Source organism: Vulpes lagopus, chromosome 1 (assembly GCF_018345385.1).
Source record: "Vulpes lagopus strain Blue_001 chromosome 1, ASM1834538v1, whole genome shotgun sequence".
Lineage (NCBI taxonomy): Eukaryota > Metazoa > Chordata > Mammalia > Carnivora > Canidae > Vulpes > Vulpes lagopus.
The window spans coordinates 93,524,884-93,539,141 of NC_054824.1; the positions used below are offsets into that span (position 1 = coordinate 93,524,884).

General features: G+C 42.3%; 1 protein-coding gene across 2 annotated transcripts in view; it reads right to left on the reverse strand.

Moving 5' to 3' along the window:
• Positions 1-13,802, reverse strand: part of ALCAM (activated leukocyte cell adhesion molecule) — a 208,800-nt gene extending 194,998 nt beyond the window's left edge. For both annotated transcript variants that reach the window (XM_041774120.1, XM_041774110.1), the window contains exon 1: positions 13,079-13,802. In XM_041774120.1, coding sequence (XP_041630054.1) covers positions 13,079-13,151 — 73 coding nt within the window. In that variant the 5' untranslated portion in view covers positions 13,152-13,802. The remainder of the gene's footprint in view (positions 1-13,078) is intronic.
• Between the last annotated feature and the right edge of the window lie 456 nt (positions 13,803-14,258).

Genomic DNA, 14,258 nt, shown 5'->3' on the forward strand with positions numbered 1-14,258 from the left:
AAAGATTGTGGTGAAAATGTTAAGTAGAACCTTTAATGCTATACTAAGAAGTTTGTATTTTATCCCCATTCTAATGAGGAACCACAGACTTATCTTAAGCAGAGCAGAAATCTATTCATCTTGTGCCACTTTGGAGACAGAGGGGAGAAGAGACTGGAAAAGGGCTAGACTGAAGTTTGAGAAAACCATTAGACCAGACTACGGTTATTTCACTTCCTTAAAATATTACATCACCATGCTCTATTTCACTCTGAAGCCACAATCTACATATACTGTCTTTTTAACACACATTCTTTCATTCTTCTAAGTTACCTCTCACCTACTTATACTAATGAGCTAAAACAATATGTTATCAGACACTGTGAACAACAGCCTGAAGGGTGTCTCGTTTTCACCTTTAAATTGGCCTTTAAGTTTCAACCACGGAATTGCAATTCAATGATGTTTCATTATCAGATGAGAATTATGTCATAATGAATATACTTCTAATTAGTAGACAAAGTTTGGGAGTTTGTGGATGACTTGTTTTATAAAATGAGTAGATTCAAGGTTATACCTAATAAATAATATGATGTCACTGTCATTCATATACCATTTCTTCAATGGGGAAAAAAAAAGCTGTAGTGAAGAGGAGCTATAGCTGGCAATTTTACAGTTTTGAACAACCTGAAGCCTCTCTTTTTTATGTACTCATAGGAGAGTAAATTGGGTTTATAATCATATTTTGGGGAAGGTGGAAAGATCAACTGAGATTAAATAGTTGAATAATACTAACAATTTATAGAGAGCTCGTTATTTGACAATCACACTCCTGAATGAGTTTATCCTTACTGCACAGGTTGGGATAGGAGAAGGGTTATGCCATTTGCCCAGTGTCACCTGATTCTTTGGTAGAAAATAGAGACATGGGTTTCATAACCACACAATTGGCTCCATAGCCACAGTCTCAAACTCTAATCTATAATGGAGAGTAAACACAATAAAACAATTACTTACTTTAAAGAATGCTTAAAACTGTAATGAGTAAGCTGCAGGCCTCAATCCCCAGGCTGTTCTCTTAACAGCACATTTCATTTTAATATGAAATGTTTAAAAGCTGTCTCTGTGTTGGTGATTCTTAAATATGCCAGAGAACTGGGCCATTTCTTTAACTGAGAGCATTTTAGTAATAGATTAGGAGGTCTAATATGTGGGATTATACACTTTTCTTCAAGATTCAACAAAATAATTTCCATTTTGAGTAAAAAATAAATGAGGATCATCATTTTAAATGTTTTTTTTTCTTAATTGGATGTCCAATAACTTACAGCTTACCATCAATTCAAACCTATGCAAATTTCTCTAAATCAATGTATAATTTTGAACGTTAGAATTTTTAAGCTGCAAAGATTTTAGACATTACATGATACAACACTTCCATGGCAAAAATGGATCTCATAAAAGGTAAGTGAATTGTCAGGGTCATACACAGGTGACAACTTAGATGACTCCAACTATATTTTCAATCTAAGTCAAGGGGATATTTGGGAAAATAAAAAAGAAAGAGATGGGAGTGTAGACTGGTTCCATGTAGAAATCTATAATCATTTGGTTAAAAATGTAGGTAGAGTTATTGAGAAAAATACCAGCTATTTCTTCTCCTCTATACAAATGTATAGCTGTTTCCATTTAATAGAAACCACAAAAGTAGTATTCAAAAATTCAACATTTTATCATTGGACATACACTTTGTTCTCCTTTGATGCCTTGCTATATTAGAGTGAAGTATGCTTTACAGGAGTATAACTACTTTAATTTCTTCTAGCGATTTGTTATCCAAAGGATGCAGAGAACCAGAAACTAGGATTTTAAAGCGTATATTATTTGTAGAAGCATTTCTGAATCCCATTTATAAGAGGATACTACTCAATTTCTAAAATATCATTAACATTCAAATTATAGATTCTTAGTAATTTCACTATTAAATTAGTAACCACCAGAAAATTATGATGAATAGAAGCACCCTATAGTGTTCATAAAAGGAAAGTAGTGGAGCTCCCTCTATTGAATTATAGTTGAGAAAATATGCCTTGTATTTAAAAATCATAATTTTAAGATCAAAATTATAATAGTAAAATTTTTCTCTTTCTAAAGTCTAATATATTTCAAATTATAGAAACACACATACCTATCAATTTCTAAGGATAATTTTGTAAATTACAGATGTCCTTATAATTCTAGAGCATGTGTTTTTTCTTAATAGTTTTGGCTTGCAGGAAATCACATTTAAGACTGTAATTTTCAGTTTGTGCTTTTCTTTTGTTTTCTTTGAATCAATAAAACTGAAATTGCCTGACAGATACTGAGACCATAAAATATTCTAATAAGAATATGAAGTCCAACTTTTTTATGGAAATCCCCCAAAATGTACTTAGATGGAACTGAAATATATCTTCAAGCCAGTAAGATGAGGCTATTTTCACATATTTCTCTGATATGAATAAACTGACATTATTATATGATTACTAAAAAATGTGATTCATAACAATTATTATTGAGAATCCACTATGTATCAGGTACTGAGAAATGCTGTACACTCATTACCTTATTGGAACATCCATATCAAATGAACTTGGTAATATTAAGTTATCCTCATATTACAAATCAGAAAACAGAGAGCTAGAAAATCAATCTAATGTTCAGATCCAACACCGAAGCCCTGGGACTCTGGTGCAATAGGACCTAGGCTATGTATTGATAGTTTGTTGAATCTATGAGCACTAACATTCCCTAAGTATTAGGCAGAGAATTATTTTTTTTAATATCACGGAGGTATAACCATATTATCTACAATAAAATCACTATTCAGGCAGTTCCTTTCTAACCAAACATTTTGGATCAATTCTAAATGATAACCTTGGGACGCCTGGGTAGCTCAGTGGTTGAGCACCTGCCTTCAGCCCAGGGCGTGATCTTGGAGTCTCGGGATCAAGTCCCACATCGGGCTCCCTGCATGGAGCCTGCTTCTCCCTCTGCCTTTGTCTCTGTCTTCTCTCTGTGTCTCTCATGAATAAATAAATAAAATCTCTAAAATAAATAAATAAATAAAAATTAAAAAACGATAACCTCTAAACCATATCCTGAAATTTTTTTTTTTTTTTTTTTTTTTTTTTTGTCATTTATTTAGAAAGGAAACATGTTTCTTATCAGCAAAGAGAAAAACAGCTGAGCAGATACAGGTATTGTTTTAATAAACAGATACTTATTTGTCATTCTATTATGATAAGAAAAGCCATTTTATCTCCTACTAAACAGTCATTTCCAAAAGAAAATTTCTATTTGAGTACTAGATTACCATCCATTGGGGTTGGGTTGAGTCAAGGATTAATCCAACAGGGTAAACTTAAATATGTATCACATTCTACTCTTAGATCTCATAACAAAATCATTATTCATATTTAGAGCCATGCCCATCTCTGCAAAGATATAAAACCTATGTCTTATAACCAACATAAACATTTTTCTTGGAAAGTGTCATACCTATCAGCAAGTAGAGAAAATGTCTGCAAAATAAAGTATAAATGCCACAAGTTGAAATATTAAAAACTAAATGCTAATAAGTAAATAAATAAATAAATACTAAATGCTAGACAGAAACTGCTTCATTTATGAAATTATAGTTTGTGCTAATTAATATTAATTCCATTATGAATATTTGTTGCCTTCTTTAAAAAATATATTCTCAGCATGTGCTTGTTGAAAACTCTTCATAGACATATTGCTATGTTTTTCTATATAGAAATTGCAATAAAAATATGTTTTACTCCTTTCCGTAGTAGATCTAAAAATTACAGGGTAAAACATACTTAATGTAACTAAATATACAGAAGATGATACTTTTTGTCCACAGTAAGCAATTTTGATGAGCCTGTTTAAACAAATTTGTTGGAAGAATTGTTCAGAATATGACTTACTTAAAAATAACTGAAATCTGTTTAGTAAGACCTATTATACAGGGTTGACAAAATGGCATTAGTTAATCCACCTACACAATGTAGTTTATACCAACAATAACTAACACAAATATTTGGAAACCATTTATGTAACATAAAACAGTATCAACTATTCTTAAGGCTCACATGTTGTTGTCTCTTAATCCACTGCTTTAGTCAATCTGCTCCCATAGAGTATGAATCTTCCAAAATAAAAGGAAATATGACTTACATTTACATAGTTTATGTTCTGAAAGTTAGCCATCTTATGGGGAAAGAGCTATGATAATAATTCATAATAAATGAACTTCTTTCACCCATTTTCAGTCCCTACACATGTCATAAAAGTTAAGAACCAATCTATCTATAGCTTTCGCCTTACATGTGAGTGTACTCATAATTCCAAAATAAGTCCTATAATTCTCATTTTTCCCATAGTTTTAAATAAATAAGAATCAACCTATTATCCTGGTTTCTTTAAAGGAAGTTATATTTTCTCCATAACTCTGTACTATTAATATGAGGAAGGGCATCCCCATATGCTGTTTTTGGGATTTTAAAGATATGCACTCTTTTTTAATTGAGATATAATTGACATAAAACATTGTATTAGTTTTAGGTGTAGAACAGAGTGATATATGTACATATCACAAGTTTAGTCAAAACCTCATCACCACACAGTTACATTTTTTTTTTCTTGTGACGAGAACTTCCTAAATGAAAAATGCACATACTCTTTTGACTCATCAATTTCACATTCAGGACATTTTCTATTAACATAATGGCACATATGAACAAGAACATGCATTAGGATTTTCACTACAGTCATGTTTGTACCAAAAAAGACTGGAAACAGTCTACATTTCCAAGAACTGGGGAAATGGTTAAATTAATTATGGTGTGTATGATAAAAACCAATACACCTTCAAAAATGAGGTAGAGCCATATGTCCTGATACAGCATAATTTCTTATTTCCCAAAATGTGCTGTAGAGTTAAAAAGGCACAAAATGGTGTGTATAGTATGTTCCCACCTGGTTTTTTAAAGAGGGAAGTGTATATGCAAATATTTACTTGTATATGAGTACTTGAATAAGATCAAACAGATAGATCCTCTCTGAACCCCTTAACTGCTGAGTAAATTAGGGAAATTACAGGAAAGTATTTGAAGGACTTCAAAGAATTCCTCGTGACCTCCAGAAGTCAGAAGTCATGTTCCTTCCCCTGTTGGCATCTTAACTCATGCCATTCTCTCAGCCCATATCTTTTGCTTGATTATTCCTGAGCACCCACCTCAGATATCACTGAAAAAAACTTTCTGATTTTTTCCTAAAGTCCAAACCAAATCTGGCCACTCTGATGTAAAATGCTCTTTATTTGTCCTTGTAGTACCTAGCAAAACTTCTACAAACTATGTAATTAGTTGATTGATGTCGATTTCCCAGAGAGAATAGAACTCCTTGGCTTGACAAGACCTTGACTGTCTAGTAACTAGTTTATTGCAGTATACTCAGCACCAAGCACAATGCTTTGCACATACTGAGAATGCAATAAACATTTATTGAATGCTGTTACTTATGCTGAATGGTTAATTTCCATTGGTTTTTTTTTTTAAGTTTTTATTTTAATTCCATTTAGCTAAAATACAGTGATATATTAGTTTCAGGTTAATTTACATGAGGTTTAATCTTGGACTGGCCAACAATGTAATACTTAGGCAAGTACCTAAGTAATTTCAAGGTCCTTTATAACTCCAAACCTTGACTGTATGAGTTTAGGCATAAATGAAACCAAGAACATTATTTTCTGAAAAAACTGGCTAATTATTAGCTATCGAATTTTAGGTACTCTTTTAACCTTTAGCTTCATCTATCTCAGCTGTCAAATAAGAGAACTGAACCAGATGAATGTCTAAGGCAATTTCTCATTTTTTCCAACAATCCCTCTTCTATCACATTTTAGTTCTGACCATGATTTGCATGCCTTTAACTCTTCAAATTGTGTGTGCTCTCTCACTATCGCTCCCTTCTTCTCTTTCTCCTCTTTCTCTTCTCTCTCACACCCATACTTAGCTTTCCATAATTCTAATCCAGGAGAATATAAGGGATCAGCCATAGGATATTGGCTTTATTAACACTGCTTGAGCCTCTCTACAATCTCTCACATTTCTTGCCAAAGGACCTAGAAGAGGAAGGTGTAAACTATGAATATGGGGCTAAGTAAGGATATTTGCTGCTATCACATCCCCCACTGGTTGACTAATTGCAAAAATGATACTAATTCTCTCTCCTGGTCTTTATCCACACTATTTGTCAAGTGTGTTTTGTTTTTTTTTGTTTGTTTGTTTTTTTCTTTTGTTTTGTTTTGTTTTGTTTTTAGCTCTTTCTATTTGATAGGAGATGACTTCTCCACCCTTGAATTTGAGCCAGGCTTGGGGCTTTGTCTTCACCAACTGACTGCGGCAGAAGTGATGGGTTGGCAGAAGAAGTCTCTCACACGTTTGCTTTCTCTTAAAACCCTGCTTCCACCAAGAGAACAAGCCTAGGGAAGTCTATTAGGGAATGAAAGACCATGGAGAAGAATCAATTTTCCCTGAACAACCATCAGCCAACACCCAGAAGCAAAGCTGCCTAGCTTGACACACAATAAAATATAGTAAAATGAAGATATCTAACTAAAATCAGAAAAACACCCAACTGTCCAGACTAAATTGCCAGAATGCAAAATAATGAACTGCATAAAATGGCTACTGTTTAAACCACTATGTTTTGGAATACTCTTTGCTCACATAGCAAAGTTAATTGATACACTTAATTGATAAGCTATGGTTCAAAAATTCAATTAGAGTAGCTACACATGTTTTTATGTTTTCTTCTTGACTTGGAACTCCCAACCATTAGGGAAGGTGCTGACAAGAGTTTTAGCCACAGTGACCAATGCCCTCTCCCTTCATTCTGCCTTATTAATGAGGACAAAACTATGGCATCCATTACTTTGTGTGCTTAGATAATATTTTCTCAATCTTTCCTACCTCCATGCCCTTCTGGGGCACCTGAGGCACTTATATAGATGAACCAAATAACACATGTGTGCCTAACTAGGAATAATCAGTCTTGGCACCAACTGCTCTAGCCATATTGTTGGCTGCCCCAAGTCAGGTCACCAGTTGTAACTGATACAACTGTGGTTTATATGTACAAAAAGACTTAAGAGCTTCCTTCGATTGTATGGACATCCCTGATTAATATTTTTAAATCCAAATTAATAGTGGAGCTACTGAGAAACCTCATAGAAGAACAGCATGGGAATTGTGCAAATGGCTGAGAAAGGATTTCAGGATCAGACTGAAATTAGCCTTCCCTGGATAAGTATAACTCCCAGGTGAATTTCAAACACCATTATTTTCTTGGTATCTTAGGTCAATTTGGTTTCCATTCCAAACCATAGAATCCATAATGTTTTACACCCACTACAATATTCTGAGGTTTCAGGCTATAACCTCACATCCTTCCTACACTTGACATTAAAGGGCATGTGGCCTTATTGATATTCCACTGTAGCTTATAAATAAAAAAAGATTAGAAATATGTACTTTGTCAGGAGAGTACTTATAGTTAAGCAGTCAAGACAGACATATCAATAGACAAGTCATTAATAATCATGGTAGCTATATAATTTGTCATCCAAACTGCACTTTTGAGGGTGAAATAAGGTACCATTAATGATTGAATCAGGACATCAGAATAAACCAAGAGTATTATGGATATACTGGGATGTATGGCTCATGGAATAACAGAGGAGGCAGCTTTAGGGAAAAAAGGGCGGGGCGGCGGGGGAAGGTAGTTGGCTAGCAAGCCAGAGAAGCTGGACAGGGCTCTAATTTCTGATTAATCTATTCTCCCACAGTTTAGTTTTATTATGTTGCAATACTAAGAATTCTTAGATGATCAGACATAGGCATGTTCACTGAAATACTTCAACTCAAAGTCGAATTAAGTAATCAATCCTTTGATTAAAACTGTTTTGGGTTGGACTGATTTCCCTGTGAATGAAATGGATAATTGAGAACTGACTGGATAAATAAAAGAGTAAGCACTGAAGCTAATTTCATTCTTGGAACATACACTACAATAATGGACTATGATAATAGGTTACCATAAAACAATTACTGAATACCACAGTACATTTGGAAGTAGTCCTAGCTGAAATATATATGATACTACATCTAGTAATAAGGTACGGAGGGAACCATATAAAATTTATTATTCAAACAGAGAAATCAACTGGATGAGAATATCAGTTATCAAATATATAATAATACTCTGTATACTATAAGGATAGTTGTAATAACTATAGGATTTAGTCTTATCAAATATGGTCTATAATGTCCTCTTCTTAAATATAAAAGATATAGTTTAGTCTTGCCTTTGTTCTCTATAAGGAAAATTCTGCCCCAATTAAAAAAGAAATGAGAAATATAAATGAGCATTTTTCCAGTCCTTTACCACTTCTTATTGAAAATAAAAAGTAGCTAATATCCAAGAGTAAGCAAATAAATAAATATTAAGTCATCACCCACCACTCTTAAGGAAACTTTAATATTCCAATGAGTTAGCTCATTTCTTAACATGCCACATACATTCATGTATAAGAAATGGAATGGGCCTTTGTGAACCATAACAAATGAAGAATAAAACTGACTGAGAAAAGTTAAATTCAAGTTTGTAGGTATACATGCTATTTTATTAAAGCTGCACCTGTGTTGCTTTCCTCCATATTTGGGATATATGTGCATGTGTCTGCTTGAGTTTACAGCTTCAGAGAGCTAGAACTCTTTGGTGATGTTTTATGCTAAATAAATGGCCAGCACAGAAAGAAATGTTGTTTAAGACTATAAGACAAGGTGATTGTGAAGTACTTAAGATATATGACAAAATACTGCCATCTAACACCAAGTAATGCTGACAACTTAGTGCTCAATTTTATAAAGGCCTCTGTTTAATGACATGAAAACTTGAGTGAGAAAAAAAGGAAGAAGAAAACAGACATTTTTGCCTGATTTTTTAAAAAATGGTCAAAGTGATAAATGTAATAGTGTTTTTCTATTAATAATATAATAAAAGTCTTAATATAGCATGTTATAGTTGAAAAATTCAAAGTGCTGAGCAAGGGAATATTAATTTCACCAAAACCAGAACTATGCATTACAAAGGGAGAAAATTTTGCAAATGTGAAATAAGATGGAGCAGAAAAACAGCTTTCCCAAAGTCAGAACATTCTCATGGCATAACTAAAAACTGAACACACGAGCGCTAACTCCTGTAGGAAAAAAAAAAAAAATTCCGGTAACACTTAGGACTAGTAGGTTTTTATTGATTTTCCTCTTTTTAATAAGTTACCAGCAAACAAGCATTCTCTTCCGAAATTCTATTTAAAAAGATAAGTTAGATTGAATTTCCTAAAAAGTCAAAAAAGGTTTGGAATTGTGTCATGAAAATATTTTGGATTTGTATAGATTTTAAAACCACAGGAAAGCATTCCTATTTTCTATTTCCTTCTATATTGGACTTAAAAACCACCTCGCAAATCAGCTATTTTGTTGAGGGGTATGCTTAGGCTTTGCCTTGTGAACATATCAGCATCAACCATCACTTATATTTCATGCTAGGAACCACATATGTAGTTTAAATAGAGGCAATCTTCCAGGAGGGATGGGTTACACTAATTGGGTTTTTTGAGACCTAAAAACCTTTCCCACTGTTGGGGTCTCTTTTCTCAGGACAATGAGAGACTTAATTCCTCTCTGTCACACTCTTTTTTTTTTTTTTTTTTTTTTTAATAGCCCTGTTCAAGCCTGAAGGATTAAGCAGTAGGTATTATAATGGATTTGTACAGGTAGGAAAAAAGATGGAAAATTCACAATTGGATTCCACTGACATTTTCTCGCAACACAATTTATATGAACTGTATCCAGTCTGTCTGACAGCATTAGAGAAATACAATTGGATAATGACTCTCTGCCTTGCCCAAATCAGCTTTTAGGACCTGAGGTCATTAGAAACAGTTTTGAGCTAAAGAGATCTCAGAGAGTAGATCCTTAGCCCACAGTTCTACCTACACATGAGAGAGCCAAAGCCGGAATATATGAAACAACTTGCTCAAGTGCCCAAAGGTGAATGATGCTGAGCCAAGCCTAGAAAAGCAGTTTACTGAAAATAGTGCCCCATTAAATTGTAAATTGCTATTGGATTAAATAAATCATCAAGGAAAAAAGCAATATTTACTGGCTACTAAGCAGTGTGTAGTTTTTAAATTAAAAAATGTTAGTAGTCAGTCCCACATCAGACTGTCTGCAAGGACATCATTTGAGTTGATGCTTTCCCCAAGGCCTACTGAGATAAAACTGAATGTGTTGAGAACACACTATCCTTCTGGGGGGGGGGGGGGGGCTTTAAGTGTACTTATGTCTTGGAACTAACCTTATGTCAGTGAGAAATTAAGAAAAATTCCTGAGAGGGGTGCACACAAATGACCCGCGAGAAGAAACAGTTAACCACAAGGGTCCCACCTCCTTCTCGTAAATAATCAAGGGAAGCATTTTTTAAAAGCAATACAGAATGTCACCACAGGCTGACGCTCTTTCTACAAGGATAATGAGATTCTTGCTTCCTGGGATGCTGAGCATTTCCTTCATGGCCTTAATCTCTGAATTCAGTTTCTGTGGTCTAATGCGTATCCTCCCCCTCCCCTCAAAACAGGTAACACATCATGCCTGAAACATACCAAGGACTCTGCAGCGACTACAAACCAAAAGATCTGCAGGGGCAGTTTCACAAACTGCAATTCCTGTTCCCCGGGTCTCGACAGCCTGCAAGAGCTCCGGAAACCAAGGACTGCAGGCGGGTACGTCGGTCGGTCTGCGGGACGAGGCCAGCCGTCCGGGCGGCGCCGCAGCCCCGGGCTCAGCCGCGCAGCGGGCTCCCAAGGAGGCGCACGTGCCTCGCAGGACTCGCGTCCTGGGTCTGGACAAGGCGCCGTGAGTGCCAACAAACCTTGCTTCCAAAACACAGTGACACGGCCCCGAGATTTCTGCACATATGCCAGCCGGGTAAATTCAAGGAAACCACTCATCGGGGGCTCTGGGGTTTCCGACCCTCAGGTCGGCCGAGGTCGAGGACAGCCCCAGCTCCCCCCAGAGGCGCGCAGCTGGGCACTGGCTTGGGGACCCGAGCTTGCGGCTCCAGAAAGAATCACCCAGAAGGAAGTCTGAAAGCGGAACCTTTCCCCGTTCGGCAGTTAAATGAATGTGAGGAAAAACCTGCCCCCCACCCCCACCCCCACCCCCACCCCCACCCCACCCCGAGGTGGCTCAACGGAAAATAAATCCCAGAGCGACCGCCCGCAAGAGGGAAGTGGGGTGCGCTTCGGGGAGACTGCACTCCGGGCGGCGACAGGGTCGAACTGAAAACCCGAGGGGGGGCGTGGGGGGGCCTTGCATTTCACCGACCACCTCACCCCGTCCAGCTTCCCCTCCGCGCGGCCCCAGACTGGGTTCCCGTCCCTCCCGCCGCGGACCAGGGGCTTCTTGCAAAGGGAGCTGGCCCATGCGCCCAAGTCGAGGGGGGTCCCCCCTTCCCCCCGCGCGGGGCCGCGTACCCCCACCCCACCTGCCGCGAATCCGGTTCGACTCGCGTTTCCCGGGCCCCGCCCCAGGGCCAGACCTGTGTCACAGATGCCTCCTTCTCCAGCCTCAGAACTGCAGGTGAGCTCATCAGCTCACCCAGAAAGGTAACTTTATCATAAAGGGATCGGGCGAGGGCACCCCAGCACCCCCCGCCCCCGGCCCACGCGGCGGCTGCAGTTCGCAGCCACCTGCCGACCTCATCTCCCCGTCTCGCCCCCAGCCGCCCTTGCCCTCTCCTCCTGGGGGACACCCTGAGCCCCTCAAACCTCTGTTTGGCCTCAGTGTGCCAACCACCGAAGGGATGTGCCGAAATTAAAGACGCGAAAGGGAAGGGAGTCTTTCTTTAATAAAAACTACAGAAAAGGGCACGAGAACCAACAGAAGCCGGGGGGGTGGGGTGGGGTGGGGTGGGGTGGGGTGGGGGGTAGGGAGAGAAAGGAAAAACCCCAACAAACCAGGAAGTAGGAGTTTGACTTGCAAATGCTTATCTATGTAGGGCTAGAGATAAAACTTCAAAGGGAGAAAAAAAAATTCCAAAAAAATCCTCAAGTCCAGCGATGAAAGGAGCCTGATGGTCTCAGCAGCTGACGGCGAGCGGACCGGATGCCCCGTTAGGAGCCGCTCGCGTCAGCCGACCCGTGGGTCCCAGGATGACAGCCCCAGGGGCCGTCCCCGGGGTCGGAAAGGGATTCCCGGCTACAGATTTTAATTCTTGGGGATTTTGCTTTTTTTTTTTTTTTTTTTTTTTTGAGGTTCAGTACATAACTGAAAACTGAAGACTGAAATCCCAGGTCCTAAAAAGAAAAACGCACAAACGGCTCTACTAAGGTCTCACAACCCCGGCTGCTGATTGCACCCACCACCGCGACCCCCACCCACCCCCCACCCAGACAGTGGGGGAGGGGGCGTCCAAGCCAAGACTGCAGCCGCAGGGGCTTTTTGAGGGAGCGATCAAAGTCCTCCCTCTCTCCTCTACCCCTCCCTCCTTCACCTCCCTCCGGGGCGGGGGAGGGGGTGACCCGGGGGCTTGATCCCACAAAGTGCTGGCGGCTCTCCTCCGAGCTAAGCGAAAGGGAAACTGCCCCGAGCGCAGTGACGTGTCCTGGGAGCCCGGGAGCCCGGAGGAACGGTCAGAGGGCAGGGGCCGGCCGCCGGGGCGGGAGCCGGGGGGGCAGGGGGGGCGCCGGGGCCCGCCCGAGGCCCCCCGGGACCGCAGCCCCCGCAGCGCCCGAAGGTCCCGGAGACGGCGGCGCAGCCCCCAGTCCCCGCCCAAACTTGAGCCGACCCCGGTGAGCCCCGGTGAGCGGCGCAGGTGACCCGGACCGGCGCGGGGGCCAGCCCTGCGCGCGCCCCGCCGCCCCCCGCCCCCGGCCGCGCCGCCCCCCGGCCCACGTCCGCGGGGCTGCTCCGAGGCCGCTGCTCACCTGGCCGGAGGACGGCGGCGGAGATCAAGAGGCAGAAGACTAGACGGCAGGAGGGGCCCGCCTGCGAGGCCATATTCCCGCGCCTCCCCGGGGGCCGCCGACCGAGTCCGCGCCGCAGGAGGGGGCGTCGTCCCGGGCCCCTGGCTGCCCGCGGGCTCGCAGGTCCGGACGCAGGGGCAGCGGCTCCTCCCAGGCACGCCGCCCCCGGGCTGGGGCCGCAGGACCTCGGGGCTCCGCCGCAAGCAACTTCGCGCCACGCAGCGCTCCAACTCTTGCTCCCCCCTGCGGCACCTGCGCGGGCCCCGGGCCGCTCTTCCCCGGAGACCCTGGAGTATTCTCGGAGCGGTGGACCGGCTCTTTTAGGCTGCTCGGCTATTCTCCCTCTCTTGGAATAACACTAGTGATAATAGTGGCGGCAGCGGCGGCGTGCAGAGGGAGCCCGGCGCCAGGCGCAAGGGCCGGGGTGGCAGCCGCGCGGCGAGTCCAGGCGGTCTCCTCAGGTGGCAGAGCCGCGGCGGCGGCGGCGGCGGCGGCGGTCTTCGGGCTGCTCTGAGTGGAGGGACGGGAAGGCGTGTGTAAGCCGCCTTTCTCCTCCCCCCGGCCCCCTCCCTCCTCGCTCCTCTCTCCTCCCCGCTTCCCAGGACGCAGCGCCGAGCAGGTGGTTGGAGCGCCGACCCGCAGCCTAGAGGCGCTGCAGGACCGAGTCGCAGACCGAGTCCCGCGCTGCAAGTCCTCGGGGGAGGCGCCCGCCGGCTCCCGGGTCCCGAAGTAGGAGGGGCTCTCCGCAGGCCCCGCCCCCGGGACCGCGCTGGCCAATAGGGAGCAGAGGCCGGAGCCGCGCGCGCCGGGGGGGCGGGGAGGGCCGCGGGGACCGCCCGCCCCCGGGACGGCGCTGGCCAATAGGGAGCGGAGGTTGGAGCCGCGCGCGCCGGGGGGAGCGGGGAGGTCCCTCAGTAGGCGGGGCTCTCCGCCGGCCCCGCCCCCCGGGACCGCGCTGGCCAATAGGGAGCAGAGGCCGGAGCCGCGGGGACCGCCCCTTTCCAGCGGCTCTACCTTGGTCCTCCCGAGCGGACCTGCATTCCTTGGAGCGCGCCCAGCCTCGCCCGGCTTCCAAACACGCCTGCCCCAGACGCCTATTCCGGTGGCTCGCTCCGCGGGGATTTTTCGGCGGTGATGTTGC